Raw genomic sequence first — 16629 nt, 5'->3', positions numbered from 1 at the left:
TCTAAAACTAAAATTTTCACGATTTTAAAATCCAGTAATTTGGGGTCCCATTGGAAATCTCTCATTATCAATTATCATATTTTTTTTTGTGGTATTTTTGTCTGTCTTCCCTTCCGTGTCTCCCCCCCCGCCCTTTCTGGCCCTGAATTAAAAGCACCCTCAGTCTAAAGGTCTGTTAGGTGTAGAAAAACTATCAGTGGCCCAGGGCTGTCTTTCCCATCCTGTGCTTTAGGTGCGGGTTTTCTAATGAGTTATATGAGTTACATTTGGGGGAAGGAGGATGAAACTCTTCTTTTTTTTCTTTTTTGTTTTGTTTTGTTTTGTTTTCCTCCTGGGCAGGCTAACTTTGTTTGTAATATGGTATCTGTTTGAAGTTCTGCCTGTATTTTGGAAAGTTAAAATATCTAGGGAGAGAGGTGAAAGAGTAGAAGGCAGGTGAGACAGTCAAAGATGCATGATAAATTGAAGAGCCCTGTGAGCAATTTGTCATGTGGATGTTGCCTTCTTGTGTTGCATGTGTTTTGGACCAGATTTTCAAAAGTGCTAAGCATCCAGGAACTCCGATTGAAACCAAAGGGCAGTGTTAGGACATTTTTTGAATCCTGGCAGTGGTTAGCTGGGCACTGGCTCCTGCTAAGACTCCCAACCTGGCTTCTTCTGACAGCCAGAGATCTTTTCCACAGCACTCCTTAGTGACTATCTGAGTACTGGAAACTGGTCAGCTACATAAAATCATAAAGCACTCTAGGATTAGCCAGTTTCGGGCCTGGTTCTGGACCACCCAAAAAGCAAGTGGCCTTTGTGTCTGATGGAAAGGGCACTTGAAAGCTTTGTAAATCATGGTCTGTCAATATTTTCCTCTTCAGCACTGGGACTAGAGGGAGGAACAATAAATTCTGTGATGACCCTATCCCAACCTCCAACAGCAGACCATACTGAAAGTCATCCTAGTGTCTTTGTTTGTTCTTTCCAGCAGCTCAGGGCTCCACACATGTAACCATCCTCAGAACAAATTTGTTGGGTTTTGCCCCATAGATCACTATGCAACTTACCCAATATAAGAGTGGTTGCCTACTGTACCTTGCATGACCTCAGTAATTTATACCAAGTGATACAAGGTCCGATAACTTAATACCTAGATAGATGTCCCAAGTAAACTGATTTAAATATAAAACCTTCAGCCAGTCAGAAATAACCAATCATTCAATTACAGAACAGTGATGTAAAAGTTTATCTGTCTTCTGATTTGGTTAAGCTTCGAGCATCCTTATTCTTTAATGGAAGGAAAATGCAAGCTTTCAATAATCATTTGATAAGCAGCTGTCATGATTGCATCAACATCAGTCAGGCCAAAGAGCAGTAAGTAATGTTTTTTGATCACTTGATATAAAAGAATGTCAGTGGAATAAATTTTTGACATAGGATAAATTTATTTTCAGTTAGATTTGACTTTGTCAAGGCCCTTAGTTAACAGTAGACTTCTGCTTTCCTATGCCAAAGTTCTGCTCCTTTCTTCTTTTTCTTAGTGTTATAGCAAATTCCATCTGTTTACTTTGAGGTGGAAACTAGATGGGAAAAGACTTAAAAGTCATCTAGTTCATCCCTTCTCTGCTTGAATGAGGCTAGTATGACCTGTTCTAGGGCCTTAACCAAAGCCCACTGAAGTAAAGAGGAAGACTCCCATTTACTTCCATGAGCTTTGGATCAGGCCCAGGTTTGTTCAGGATATCTGAAAGTCTTAAGCATCAGGACAGCCTTCGCTACTCTTTCGGAGACTGGTCCGTAGCCTAGTACATCTCATTCTCAGGAAGCTTTTCCCTGATACCCTAAATGATCCCTTTTAGTAACGTCATCCTGTTGCTCCTAGTTGTAAGGTCTGCTGTACACTAGAAAATTAAGTTGTCTTAACTGCGTCGCTCAGGGGTGTGAAAAATCCACACCTCTGAGTGGTGTAGGTAAGCCAGCCTAACCCCTAGTGTAGACAGCACTAGGTTGACAGAAGAATTCTTCCACTGACTTAGCTACCGCCTCTTGAGGAAGTGGATTACCCACACTGATGAGAGGACCCTTCTTGTCAGCGCAGCTAGTGTCTACACTTAAGCGCTAGAGTAGTGCAGCTGTGGCAGTGCAGCTTCATCTCAGTAGCATTTCAAGGGTAGACAAGCCCTAAGCGTTCAGACCCTTGAAATACTTCGTGTTTTTCCTCTGCCGACCACACATTTAGCTCATCACTTAGCCAAGCTACATATATTTGTTTTTTTTTTTTTTTTTTTTTTTTTTTTCATTTGGGAAGTCAGTCCTTCATCCCCTTACATTGCTTTGTTCAGTTTAATGCTCTACAGAATGTTAGTGTTTGGAAACAAATCTAGTGAACAGAACAGTGTGTTCCAGGTGCAGTCTTGCCTCCTTGATATGTGACTTGATGTCTGTTGCAACTTGAAATTGCATTGTGGATGGTGGTGGTGGTTGTTTTATTTTGGTGGGTTTACATAAAGAAATATGAATTCTGGACTTTCTTAACTTGGAAAAAATACCATCAGGTTGACACACTGTCACTTCCATCTGAAAATGTATTGTTTGAGAATGGATCTAAGGGGGCATCATCGTGTCACAGCAGGTATTTGCCATCCATGTTTCACTGCTGCTTTGTAAATAAAGTGGTGAGAGATCAGAGAGGGTCCTGTACATTGATGTGAGCTGGACTTGCAGTAGCTCTTGCTCTCTGGCAGCTAGCCATGGAGAACAGCAGGGCTTAACCTCTTCTCCCACCCCTTTCTCAACATAGTGTCACAGTGTTGCCATGAGAAGGAAGCATAAATGCACCGGTGCCCCTCTTCTGCATCTGTAGGTGCACTGTGAGATGGGAAAGCAGATTACTGCCTCCCTAGCCCCTCAGTTCCTTTCCTGGCTGCCTGCAGTCACAGACAGGAAGGTAAAGGGAGTGATTGGCCAGGCACAGAGTTCTAGTGCATAGGGGAAGAGTACTTATTTAGTATGAGGTGTGGCTATGAGCTGTAATAAACATTTGTGCTGGTGGGGATTTGCAGTCTCAGTTTATGGGAAGAGCAGGCAGCACCAGCAATTGGTGGATGGGGTATGTATAGCCACTGTTAATGTGGGTGCCTGAAACCCCAGCAAGTAAGGGCAGGGTGGAAGGGTGGGCTCAGAACCTTGGAAGGTTGAGTGTCTGAGAGCTTCTGATTGGGAGGAGAGGCCAGTCCTTGCAAATGGAGGGAGGGGGTCCTTGAAGGACCAGCAAGAAGCTTGGGTAGTGGAAGAGGCAACCCCAGCAGCCTGGTTCAGGAGAGATGGTCAGCAAAAGCCCAGCAAACCAAGAGGGAGCTGAGGGGAGATTTTTCTGGCCTAAGCACACTCTGTCCAGATCTCATTGGGGCTGCTCTGGACTCTACCACTAGAGCATACTTGCCTATGGACAGATTCGCCACAATATCCAGTTTGGTCTCTACAATAGAGCAAAACTCAAAAACCAAAGAAGGGCTATATGGCAGCCTATACATTGGTCACACCATATGCTCTCAGTATCTTCAAGCCTGGGTGAGGACAGTCTACATCTCCAACGATCAGTCAGTCCAAATGGATGTCTATACTTCAGAGGGTCCTCCACACTTCCAATTGGTGAAAAGCTCCCCAAAAGGTCTGTGTGGAAGTGCCATTCTTGCAACTTCCCTTGCAAAGAGCATCATCTCGGATGCATCCCTACAAAGCTAGAGCACATGCTATTCACGATTTCACAGCTCAGGGTAAACGGTCCCTACATCAATGTATTAGAGCTTAGGGTGACTTGTTATGCTTGCCATCACTTCCTACCCCACCATGTCAGGGGCCACTCAGTCAGAATAATGGTAGGCAACAGAGCAACAATGTATTCTGTTATATCTGCAAGGCCACCACCTGGTCTCCAGTGCACACCTTTTCCCAATGCCATGCTCTCGTACCTGTTTCCAGAGCCAAGACAGCTTTGAGTGAAGTTCTATAGTGTGTACTGAATCTGCTGCTTCCATGCTCTCTTCCATAATCAAAGTATTGCTCTGCAATCTCCTGAAGTGGAGCACCCACAGGGCTAACTCAAAGAACGAGAGATTTCTTACCTTGTACAGTGACTGGAATTCAAGATGTTTTGTCCCTATGGGTACTCAACTATCTATCCTCCTTCCCTTCTGCCTCAGTCTTTCTGTCTGGATTTCATGGTTAAGAAGGAACTGGAGCATCAGTGGGTCCACTCTCCCCTATATACTCTCACATCAGAGCACAAGAATGTGTAGGGTGCGGACCTGTGGACACTGCTGATGAAAATCTGATCCAGAGCACACTGGTACATGCACATCTTAAAATGGAGCACCCATATTGACAAAAATCTCAAATTCCAATTACTGTACAAGGTAAACAACCTCTTTCTGTGAATTCAGTCTAGAAATTCAGCCAAGATGTTCACAAGGCTTATTTTGGTGTCAGAGACATCTATCTATTTGAAGCTTTCTCCTAGATATTTTGACTGTTTCCCTGCTGTGGTTTTTAATGGCAAAGGTCTAATGTAGACAGGGCTGTATAAGGTTATGCTAATTACACTATAATACTGGTAGAGATGGTTTTTCTGGATGAAAAGCTTTTGTTTACAGGCTTTTATAACTTCTAAATATCTTTTTGGATGAATGTCTAACAGTGGCAAAATATTTTGGTAAATAGGAAGATGGAAGACTGAGACAACACCAAATTACTGATTTGGTATTCTGAGGAGTATAGGTAGGCATTCTCTGTGGGTTAGGTCTTCTTACTACTTAGGTCTGTCACTTATTCTCTAGAATATCTTGTGTCTCTGCTGGTCAGCCTCTACACTTCAATATATACTGAGGCCAGTCAGCCTATCTCTTGCGTAGAAGATTCCCTAGATGGAGAGTCAGTCGTTTTATCAGTAGCTTTTAGGGCTGACGAGTAATCACAGTTAACTCTTGCGATTAACTAAAAATATTAATTGTGATTAAACAATTAATTGCAATTTTGATTGCACTATTAAAAAATAGAATACCAATTGAAATTTATTAAATATTTTGAATGTTTTTCTACATTTTAATACATATTGTATTCTGTGTTGTAATTGAAATTAAAGTGTCTATTTTTATTACAAATATTTGCACTATAAAAGTGATAAAAGAAATAGTACTTTTCAGTTCACCTCATACAAGTACTGTAGTGCAGTCTTTGTCCTGAAAGTGCAATTTACAAATGTAGGTTTTTTGTTGTTACAAAACTGCACTCAAAAACAAAACAATGTAAAACTTCAGAGCCTACAAATCCACTCAGTCCTACTTCTTGTTCAGCCAATCACTAAGACAAACAAGTTTGTTTACATTTACAGGAGATAATGCTGCCCTCTTCTTTACAATGTCACCAGAAAGTGAGAATAGGCATTTGCATGACACCTTTGGATGCCATCAAGCCTTTGCTAGGAAAAGTAATCTGGTGTGCAATGCTTTCACATTCCACATACATGTTGTATAAACATACATAATCTCTTTTCATGGACAAAGTAGACAAAGTACTAGAATGCTATGGTGAATCTGAAGACGAAACTACTGAATCATTCTGCAGTATGGAAAAGGATACTGGTTGAGAGCATTCATATACCAAAATAAATGTGCCTCCTTCTTTATCTTCCTTTTTATCATCTATTTAACTTCACCAAACAAAGAACTCACTTCTCTTTTTGGTATTCCCTTCTTGTGTCTGACTCCACCCTTGTTATGCCTGCATTTCTTAATGCCTGGCTGAATCAGTGCTTCTGAGACAATTTTAGGTGTTCCTTAGATTTGACCTTTCCAGTGATACTGTTGCACTATGAACAGCACAGTAGAACTAAATTAAAAAGGGAAGGAGGCAGCTTTGCATCTGGAAGTACCCAACCCTGTTAACTTGTTTTTATGGTGCTCAGCCTGATCTGCAATGCTGAAATCCTTACCCCACTGTTCCTGATGTTGATGAATATTGTGTGGTGCATGCTACAAAACTTCTTAAAATAACAAGATGTCAGAATTGTATACTTTAAATCTTGTTAGTTTCCCTCTTTAAAAACAAAAGGTGCATGATAAACCTAACCTGATTGCCAGAAAGATTGGTCAGAAGTTATAATTTTCCACTTGGTACGTAGTACAGGTTTTCCCCTAAATTTTTCTTCTGAGTGTTTTGGGTAATCCTTTTTTTAATGTTTCCATAGATTGTGCTTCAATGACCTCTTGGCTGTTGTTCCATTCTATAATTGCTCTTACTGTTAGGAAGCTTTTCCTTGCATTTAATCTCTTAACAGCCATTTTGATTAGATTTAATTTAACCTTTCTGCTTGTTCTTCCTGAGAATTGCATGCTAGTGAAGCTTCTGAGCTTTTTTTAGAGGTTGGTACTGAGAAATGGATGGCTGAGTCACTATTGGCTAGAGAGTGTCTGTATTCTGGTCTCTTCCTTGGCAATAGGTAATTGTTCATAAGGGTGCTGATTGGCAGTAGATACTAAAACCATCAGTATATAATCTTCACATTGCAGTCATTCCAGGATCTACTGGTAGAGGAGACTTAGTCTATTTTAGTACCAAGAGTGTTGATGTGATTCCTGAATTGCAGCTGCAGTTCATATGAAGCTGAGTGACCTTGACCAACAATCTAATCATAGGTGGTTTTTCATGCTGTAAGCATATCAGCTATCTTTGTGACAGGGTGCAGGGTCACTGTTGAGTCACTAGTACACACAGAGACACCGTCTTTCCTCTCCTCTCTACTGAACACCCATGGAAAAGGGAAAGACACATGAAATGCTGCTGGAGGGAGAGGAGAAGGAGCATGTATGTAGGGAGGGCTTTGAAGGCTGGGTTGATGCCTGGGCTTGCAGAAGTTTGTTCGTTCTTTGGACTATGTTGTTTGGTTTGTATTTATAAAGATTCCTTGATGCTAAATAGACTTTACTGTCTGTGGCTGTTAAGCTTCTGCCCAGTCACCCCAATTTCTTTCTGTTTTACAAAACCTTAGCTTTGTGTATGAGTCCTATAGGAGGTAGTTAGAAATCTTAACATATTACCTTGAGCACTGTAATCCTGCTTCAGTGTCAATTTGGAGGCTATATGAGACACCGCAACAGAAAGATGAATCAGTAAACAACCCTAGCTGTACACTTTACTCTAAAGTGATCACAGAAACACAACGTGGGCAGAGGGTCCTGGTATGCCATGAGCTACTTAGTCTTGTGGCATTGACTACACTTCATTTTAACTGTCCAAGAAATGAGTAATCTTTTTTTCAGGGAGGAGGTCTGATAGCCACCACTTGGTTTTTGTATTTGAAGATTATCATTTAGTACACAAGGATTTGAAAAGCTCCATAGACACTTGAAATATTGGTAAGAATGAGAGGAATTAACCAAGTTCAATATATTTCACTGATGCTGATAATTCATTGGTGTTTGTAGCATTGTTGTAGCCATGTTGGTCTGAGCATATTAGAGAGATGTGGTGAGTGAGGCAGTATATTTTAATGGACCAACTTCTGTTAGTTAAAGAAAAGCTTTGACCTGAAGAAGAGCTCTATAGGTTCGAAAGCTTCTCTTTCACCAAGAGAAGTTGGTCCAATAAAAGATATTAGCTCACCCACCTTGTCTCTTGAATTGACTAGTGGTTTGTTTAAAAAGTGTAAACTATGTGAAACTTCCCTGCTCTGCCAGACAATCTGATCTCATTCTTGGGGTGGGACCAGAGACATTTCTTATGAAAGATATAATTAAGCTATATGCTACTGTCAAAATGAAGGATATAATATTTTGTAACTAGGCTTATGCCATCTGACCTCAAAGTATACTGTTTTTCATAACAGATCTTGTTAGTCGGATATATGGAACAGTGATTTGTGTGTTGCATTAAACTAAATCTGTTTTGCAACCATAATATTTCAAAATATTATAGTCTTCATTTTGACAGTAGCATATAGTTTAATTATATTTAGTTTGGAGGTCGTGGAGGCTGCCAGTGCTGTCTTTTTAGTTCTGTTGCATTATAAACCTGTGCCCAGCAGCTTCTTCATATTAACACTTATTATATCAGACCCAATTAGTGTGCTTGTGTCTGATACCATGGTAGTACTGTATGACAGCACTTTCTGGCTAATGTCATGGTAACATATCCTTAGTGTGCTATGTGGAATGCTATGGGTGGGGGAGAGAGAGAGACTACAGCTCGTAACATAGTGGTGCTGGCTGGTGTTCCCAGTGATTTCTTTGTGCCATTCGATATGATAGGGTAGTCCTCACCCTTCATCTGTCTGTGCTGTCAGGGAAGAGGAGGGAAAGATTCAATTTAACTAAAATAAGAGACCAACTGTGACCCTTGTTGCCTGCAGGGGCCACACTGCGATTACTTAATTAGGGCAAACTGCAAAGAATGGGACAGACTATCGCCCAAACTGGTGCTTATTCTGATGATTTGGTTCACAAAGCCAGCAACAAAACAGCTTCTACTATACCTTACTGGTTTCCCAGAGGCCAAAAACACAGCTCCCTTAAAACAATCTGCCTGGGGCTCCCACCCAGACAGCCACTCAAATATGATGAGGATTACTGAAAATCTTCTTGATGATATATAAAGTTCTACCAATCCCAAGGGATGGGATACATTACCCACCAGGTCAATGAATATTTCAGATCTTAACTAAATAGATGCTTACAGCCAATTCTTAATTAAACTAAGATTTATTTAAAAAGAGAGAGTATTGTGGTTAAAAGATCATTATTCATATATATATATGTATAAAGTTCTTAGTTTCACATTAGCGATGGTGAGCTGCTGAGTTGCCAAATTCTTTCAGAATCAGTTCCCTAGGTTATAATCCAATAGGCAAGTCCATATGCAGAATCTGTATAAATTCTTCCATGAGAAGCAGCAGGGTAATCCAGACTGGCACTGGAGACCTCAGTCTTGTGACTCCAGCTTCCACCAACCAAGTTTAAGCAGATCTGAGAACAGAATCAGGGCCTTAAGAGTTCTTTTATAGATCTATGGCAAAACATTGATAGTCTTTTGACAGCAGGCATTCCTTGGGTGAAGAGCATTGTGGCTTTGAAGTAAAACCTCTGTTTCCTATGTATACACAGATAATAGTTGCATTCATCAGAATAAGGTAATTATCCATTAATTAGTTCATAGACCGTTTACTACAAACTTCAATGATGATATTGCATCCAAGTTTCATCTAAATATTAATATTCCCTTTTGATCTCTGAATCAATAGCAGATAGTAACAGATGGGAACCAACTGGTTACATAATATCTAAAAAGAGATAGGTAAACACAAATACAGTTAGTATCTTCCAATTCTTTAAAAATACCAGTTTGCATTTCAAAGCTGTAGTCTATCTAACATGACTTTGTTAGATATTTATAAGGAATGGGCCTAATTACCATTTATATACTTTTAAAATACGTTTTTAAAGGTTGAATTTGGGTCATTTAGTTGCTAGTTGTTCTACCCTTTCTGGCTCAGTGTCATGTCTACTCCCTTCAAATGGTATGAACTCTGTGCCCTATATTAGTGGTTAGCATGCAGAAGTACTCAGATGGTTTGGAATGTAGCCCCTTCCTGAGAACTGGAATTGTCTTCAGACAGTCCATAATACAAGCCGCAGGCTGGCTACTGTGCATGCACAGCATACCCTGGCATTAGCATGATGTAGATGTTTTACAAGATTATTTAATTCTTAAATGATTTTTATTTGTGTTGAAATTTTCCATGCTTTTGTTTCTGATCAAAAACTCCTCACACGCTCCGCGCCCTCTTCCCCCTCCCCCCCAAAAAAAAAGAGCGAAGAGAGAGGGGAGACATTTGAGGAAGAAACTTTCGGGGGAGGGGGATGATGCTAGAATTGGGGGAAGGAAATGTACTCCTTTCATTCACCTAATTTTTTTTTTCATTCTGCTTACCTGATGCTGATGGTCAGCCTACCCAAACCACTAAAACACATGGTAAACAAAGCAGGCAGACAGCTATAGCAATGAACTACAAGCTGACCCATACAATTATCATAGTAGTCCTATGAGCCTTAGCAAACTGTGTTCTTATCTTTCTGGTAGCCTGCTGAAGTTACCTTCTTTTAATTCCTTTTTTGGTAGCTGAAATAACCTTTGAGCACTTAATTTCAGAATTTGACATGCAAGCACCTCTGTCTAGATATTTATGTGCTCCCATCACCATACAGTGTAACAGTTCTTGAGAACTTTTTAGAAGTCATTGATACTCAGGTTGGCAATGATCTATTTGGACATCCAATTCACTCTGCTACTGTCTGCAGAAGTTGTCTTTATTGTACATTTTCAGTTGTTCTCTCTAAATTAATTCAGAAGAAATCTGGTGACAGAGCTTCAGTTATCTACTCAAATATATTAGTATTTTTGTTTTGTATCTGATGATCAAACCCAAGTTTAGAATGACTAGGATTGCCTTTGAAGGACAGAAACAAAATAACATTAGAACCTTTTTCAGGATACCTGTTGCTGTTCATACAGATGTATTGAAAGTGTGTGCCTGAGTTGTTGTGGCCCCAGTTGTGTAAGCTTTAGCTTATTAAGCAAATGTATAATTATAGTGTGTCTAAAACACCTAAGAATTTCAATTAAAAAAAAACTAGAAAGCTACAGCTTTTGAAACATTCAAATACTGTACTGCTGTATTCTGAACACCCTCTCTTTTCACTTAACTGGACTCCTTAAAGGGTGACTGTGGGTGAAGAGGGATAGCTCAGTGGTTTGAGTATTAGCCTGCTAAACCTAGGGTTGTAAGTTCAATCCTTGAGGGGGCCATTTAGGGAATGGGGGTTTAAAAAAAAAAACTGTCTGGGGATTTGTCCTGCTTTGAGCAGGGGGTTGGACTAGATGATCTTCTGAGGTCCCTTCCAACCCTAATATTCCAAGAGGCAAGAACTTAACCAGTCTATTGTTGATGGACTAATACATTGTCTAGTCCTTTTTGGCTTTTTTGAAGGCATCTAGAGCCTTACTAGCCTGCCCTCCCTGTACATTAAAGTTTGTATTTATTGTGCTTTCCAGAGCGTTGTATAGAGATCAAAAGAGTTCATCCACCCTACTTAAACATTATTCCTGTAGGAATTTTATTTACCTGCTATTGTTGCAAGTAACACCTAGTATTACTGTGTAAACATTGTGTACTTTACGTATTGTACAATATTTTATAGTTCGTTTTCCCTGTGTAGGTCCACAACGAAGTAACAGAGGAGAGAAACTTTTTTAAAATAGGAAAATGTGATTAATACCACACAGGCTGATAGGGAGTAGAGAGGCAGGTGAAGTAATTAGCCAGTTTTTAAACCAAAATTGAACTTCAAATTTCTATTTAACTCTGAATCCATTATTGTTGCTTTTGCCCTGCAACTTTCAACTTATCATTGTGCTAGACACTATACAAACTCTGATTTAAAAAGACAACATGCTGTACATTTATTTCTCAATTATGCATTTTCCTGCACTTTGATTAGGAGTGTATTGTGTATTGATTAGTATAATAGCTGTTTCAGTAACAATACAGCATGCAAATCTCTATATTGATTGGTTGAGGGCCTCAGAATTCCCTGTCCATATAATTGCAAGAAACAAGGCATCCGCATTCTGATATCTCAGACCCATCTTGTCTCCTCTCTAAACTTCGATGTTAAATAAAATTTATATTTGACAAAGAAAGCACTCCTTTATAAGTTTGTATGGAATAGGATGAATAAACCTTCCTCCCCAACATCTTCCACTACTCCTCCCTTACAATTCTTGTGATTTTTAGATGGGATTGGAGGATAGAAAGTTTGAAGCAGCCATGTTGTGGGCATGTGGATACAGAGGTCAGAGGGATATAAACAATGAGAGGACGGGTGGAGATGGAGAATGCATTTCAGTATACTCCTTGAGTTGAGTAATAAGCGTACCATACATGATCAAACTTTGAAAACTAACATTTTTTGTATAATTAGTCCACTTTGATTGTTCCCTTGTAAAAAGGAAACTCCCTGAAGTATTCTTACACAACATATGCACTATTTGTGTTATTGGATGAGGAACTAGAAACAACTGGGAGTAGTTATTGGCATGAAGTCAGTGTTCCTTCCTCTTTGTCTCCCTCAAATTCACTAAATGCCTTCAATTGCTATCACTCTTTTTTTTCTTGGCCCAGTTTCTAATGCCCTTGTCACTTCCTGTACCATTGCTGCAGTATTCCACCACAGCAAAGAACTTCTTGGCGTATGCACAAAGCACCTCAGGTGGCACATGACCAGGATTCATCATGGAATTTGGTCCACTGATTGGATCATTAGCTTGCTTGGGTACTGATGAGGAGAGTGATGTCAACACTGATCCATGCCTGCCAGCAAAAAAACTCTTTCAGGCTAGCAAAGTACAGTGAAGCTTTTGTACTGGAAAAAAAGTGTGTTAGAAAGTGGGTAAAGAAAAGGGTAGTGATAACCCTCGGTCAGTTTTGGGATCTCTTTCCTGTCCACAAAGCCCTGCCATATTTTGCATATCATATCGCCCCTCCTCGATCACCAGCGCCTGCGAGATGACCCATCTTCACCTGACACTAGTTTCTGCTTCTCAGTGAAAATTGTATAGCTATGTGATACAGGAATAGGTGGACCATCTTGTGCATATTCTTACTAGTGTATGAGTCCTGGTTCTATAGAAGAAAAATTTTACACAGGATTGTCCTTAATAAATATAACTGCTTTATTTTAAAATTGAAAGATATTGAAAAAGAGATCAGGCTCTCTTTATTTGTCTAAGTTATGATACATCTATAATGAAGAAAAATTAGAGTAATTTATTACAGGTTGGAACCTCTGGTGACTCAGAAAAATTTGAAAAATATATTCTGTAAAGATACAAATCTGCTGATGTCATAGATTTTCTGTTTCTACATTTTTATTGTAATGTATTTCACATGAAAAAAAACTCCTTCTTTTCTTGAGATAATTGGCTCCTGTGCTTACTTCTCACCAGGCACTGTATTGCTTTGTGATATCATGTATAGCTGCTGTGGAAATGATTAGAATGTGTCATTTTAACTAATTCCATTTAATGGGGGATGTTCATGGAAGCTGATGCACTCAAACACTAAAGATCCTGTTCTCATGTAAATAATCTTTAATAAAATGCATACGTTTACCTTGTTCCCTAGAAAATGGCAGAGCAGGGGAATTGTTTTAAATAGTATTTGTCAAAGGCTCTAGAAGATTAGACCTTTAAAAATTCATCACGTTACTGATTTGACAGGCATAGATAAGTTCACCTTCTGATCAAGAAACATGTTACGCAAGAATATAGTTAGATTTTAAAATATCTTGATCATAGTAGAAAACATGTCTGAAATAACAGTTGTTAAAACGTGCAATGGCAGTTTTTCAAAATCTCCCCATTTAACTCTCCATAAATAGCACCAATGTTGACATGGCATATGCTAATCTGAATCTGGAGTGATTTTTTTTTTTTTTTTTACAGCTAAACTATAAACCCTGAAGAACTGAGATTTTAGGAAAGCCTGGCATATTCTCTATAGCTGGTACAATGTAATTTATAGAAGTGAGAAGCTAAGCATCTAATTAAACAAAAGTGTGTACAGGTTCTTCATTGAGGCCTTGTCTACATGAGAAATTTAAACTCATTTAAATAAAGTTGTGATTTTTAAACCATCTTAAACTCATGTAAAAAGCTATGTGGATACTCTAGAACTAAATCAAAATGTCAATTAATCAGTTTAACATAAACCAAAGTAAGCCACTCCTAAATTGAAATCAGAGCCCACTTGCTGTTGAATTCTCTTCTAGATAACCATTTTAGGTAGTGTGGTTTAATTTTAAAAGTTTGTGTCTGGACACACAACATGGTTTTCAGTCTAAAAGCCTTGGAAAAAATGTCAGATTTTAAGAAAACCTTGAATATTTTTTGCAGCTCGAGATGCTGATGAGAGAGAGAAGTGGATTCATGCTTTAGAAGAAACAATTCTCCGTCATACTCTTCAGCTTCAGGTAAGTTAACCTTCACTCGTGATCCTAAAGCTATTTTATTTTCAGAATAACTAAATAAACTTACTGACCCAATTTCTGATATCAAATATTCCAGAGTAGTTTGTAAACAGCTGATTATCTGATGGTACAAGAATACAATACATAGGTACCAGGGCTGATATATCACTGAGTTTACTGTTTGTATCCAGCTAAATTTAGGCAAGGCAAGATCTCCTGATTTGTTAGATTGTATCTTGAGTAGTTTATTGTATTAGTGTGATTTGTTGTTTATCTTCCTCTGAAATAACAATTATCTTTTGGTTTTGAAAGAGGTAGGATGGCTTTAAAATGAAGGTATTAGACTGGGTCTTGGGGAAATCTAGGCTCAATTGCTGGCTTTCTGTGTGTGACCTTAAGCATGCTGCTTAATCTTTGCCTCCATTCTTTATCTGTACAATGGGGCTAATGCTTCATTTCTGTTTCGCTTTGTCGTGTCTACTAAGATTGTAAGTTCTTTGGGCAGGGACTCTCTCTCACTATATTTGTACTGTGCCTAGCACAATGGAACCCAGATCCCTTACTAGGCCTCCTAAAGTGCATGTAAAACTTAATACAAATAAAAAATATTTTAAAGTATTTTTAGACTGGGCCCCCTCGAGTGTAGTGTATACATCAGTGATTAGAGTGCCATTGTGCTAGGTACTAAGGACTTACTAAAAAACCTTAAATCTCAAGGGAGGAGGAGAAAATATTAAGATGCGAGAGAGGGAAGGTGCTATGCAAATAGAAGTAGATACAGTCTCTATCTGCAAGTGTTTATAGTCCAAGAAAATTAGAGAGGTATGTGGCAGGGCAGTGAAACATGAACAATATATATTCAATCTCTATCAAAAGATAGATTTTTCTCCCCCCCTTACCAAATTTAACCATCGTTTTGTTGGCAGACTTGTGTCAGAAATAGTAGCTATTGAGATCTGACTATGATTAAACTACACTCCTATTCTAAGTGCTCTTCAAATGAAAAAAACTTACATAGATAAGTAAATTAAGCTAATAAAAATTAGTGATAAATCATTATATCAAACATTCTAACAAGAAAGATTGATATATATTTGACTGTCAGGAAACAAGGAGCAATGTAATATTTCCACCCCCTCCCCCATCCTAGTGCAAGTATTGAAAGTGATATCTGTTTGGACCCTGTGGTCTGTTGTCAGCAGTCATCTTCTCACAAACCTTCTTTCCAATTTAAAAGGCCATAGAACTGTTACAGACTGCCCAGCGTAACACCAATTTAGACTTCTTGATCAAAGAACTTCAGTGTTGTCAGCACCATCTTTTAGCCTGAGTTGTTGAGCAGATATCAAGGTGATATGGAAATAATGTATACACCTTGCCTTTTTAATCCTCTTTTTCTCTTCAGTTATAACTTTTTTTCTCTTTGAGTCTGGGGGGTTTCTTGCCAATGTATTGGAAGTTCTCTAAATTACCCTCAAACATTTTGGTATTGGCGTAGTAACAGCTGTGGGATTGCATATGAATTCTATAGGATTGAATCCTTAGATTTCAAATATTGATTTCAGCTGAGACTTTCACTGGAGTCTAAAGGAGTTAGGCAAACTCATTGGGAGCTGGGATGTCTAATTCCCGTTGACTTCACTGAAAAGCCCATCTTAAATATTTTTTCTACCATACTACCTCTGAGTCTAACCTTTAAGAAGCTAGCATTTTATTTCAACTGAAGACCAGAATGAGGGCTGCGTCACTGAAGAAGAGGTTTTCTAAAGCTTTTGTTTAGACTAGGATTTAAAGGTTTATTAGATCATATTAGATAGCTTGTTCTAAGGAACACCTCCTAAAACTGGCCAAGGCAAGGTATGCTGTACTTAATCAAGCATTTCAACTGGACCAGTTTAGCACTTGATAAAATACAGGTTGCCTTTTCTTGACCAGAGTTTCAAGTGGTGTGTTTAAATTTGATCAAGGTAGCTACCAGATGCAACAAACCTTTACATTTTAATCTAGACAAAGCTTGTTTTTGTTGTTAGGGCAAGGCCCTGAGCTATTGCTAGTGTGTTGGGGGCTGTCCATACATTCTATTACACATTTCAGGGTGATTTTCCAAGACCTACCTACCTTGTTTGTGTTACAAAGTGTTACATGGACAAAGCAAGGTCCCTCCCATGCTTGCCTCATGTATGGACAGTTCGATAGAAGTTGTATAGTAGTAAGAATTAGGGGGACGTGTGGGGGGCTTGCTGCTGGTTTCTGAGCCGTGGTTGTCTCTGAGAATTCTGATGCCGCTGCCCTTCTGCAGCAACCCCATTGGCGAGGACAGGGGCGGGAACAGCCGGAGACCCGGCAGCTGAGCAGCAGGCCGGCGGCGAAAGGAGGCCTAGGCCGCGTGGGCAGACAGGGCGGAACTCCTGTCAGTACGGTGCCCTGCAAGCTAACGCTGCCGCGGAAGGCCCCGCAGGTGGCACTTCTCGCTGTTCCGGCAGGCGCGGTTTTACAGCTGGAGTCGGGCCCCCCGACGTCCGAGCTCTGCCCTGCCGCCCTTGTGTCACCGGGCTTCGCTGAAGCA

At 39.5% G+C, this 16629-nt stretch overlaps 1 protein-coding gene and 1 long non-coding RNA gene across 5 annotated transcripts in view; one reads left to right on the top strand and one right to left on the bottom strand.

Moving 5' to 3' along the window:
• The window catches only part of OSBPL9 (oxysterol binding protein like 9), a 127424-nt gene that overhangs the window by 21698 nt on the left and 89097 nt on the right, over positions 1-16629 (top strand). For all 4 annotated transcript variants that reach the window (XM_050961665.1, XM_050961664.1, XM_050961667.1 and 1 more), the window contains one exon: positions 13990-14066. In XM_050961665.1, the coding sequence (XP_050817622.1) occupies positions 13990-14066 (77 nt within the window). The remainder of the gene's footprint in view (positions 1-13989; positions 14067-16629) is intronic.
• Positions 8720-16608, bottom strand: LOC127055091 (uncharacterized). Its single transcript, XR_007775398.1, has 2 exons — positions 16182-16608; positions 8720-9316 (listed from the first exon to the last, which is right to left on the bottom strand). It is a non-coding gene; the product is annotated as an uncharacterized LOC127055091 (long non-coding RNA).

The sequence above is a fragment of the Gopherus flavomarginatus genome, chromosome 7 (assembly GCF_025201925.1).
Source record: "Gopherus flavomarginatus isolate rGopFla2 chromosome 7, rGopFla2.mat.asm, whole genome shotgun sequence".
In the NCBI taxonomy this organism is placed as follows: Eukaryota; Metazoa; Chordata; order Testudines; family Testudinidae; genus Gopherus; species Gopherus flavomarginatus.
This window is presented reverse-complemented; position numbering and strand designations above follow the sequence as displayed.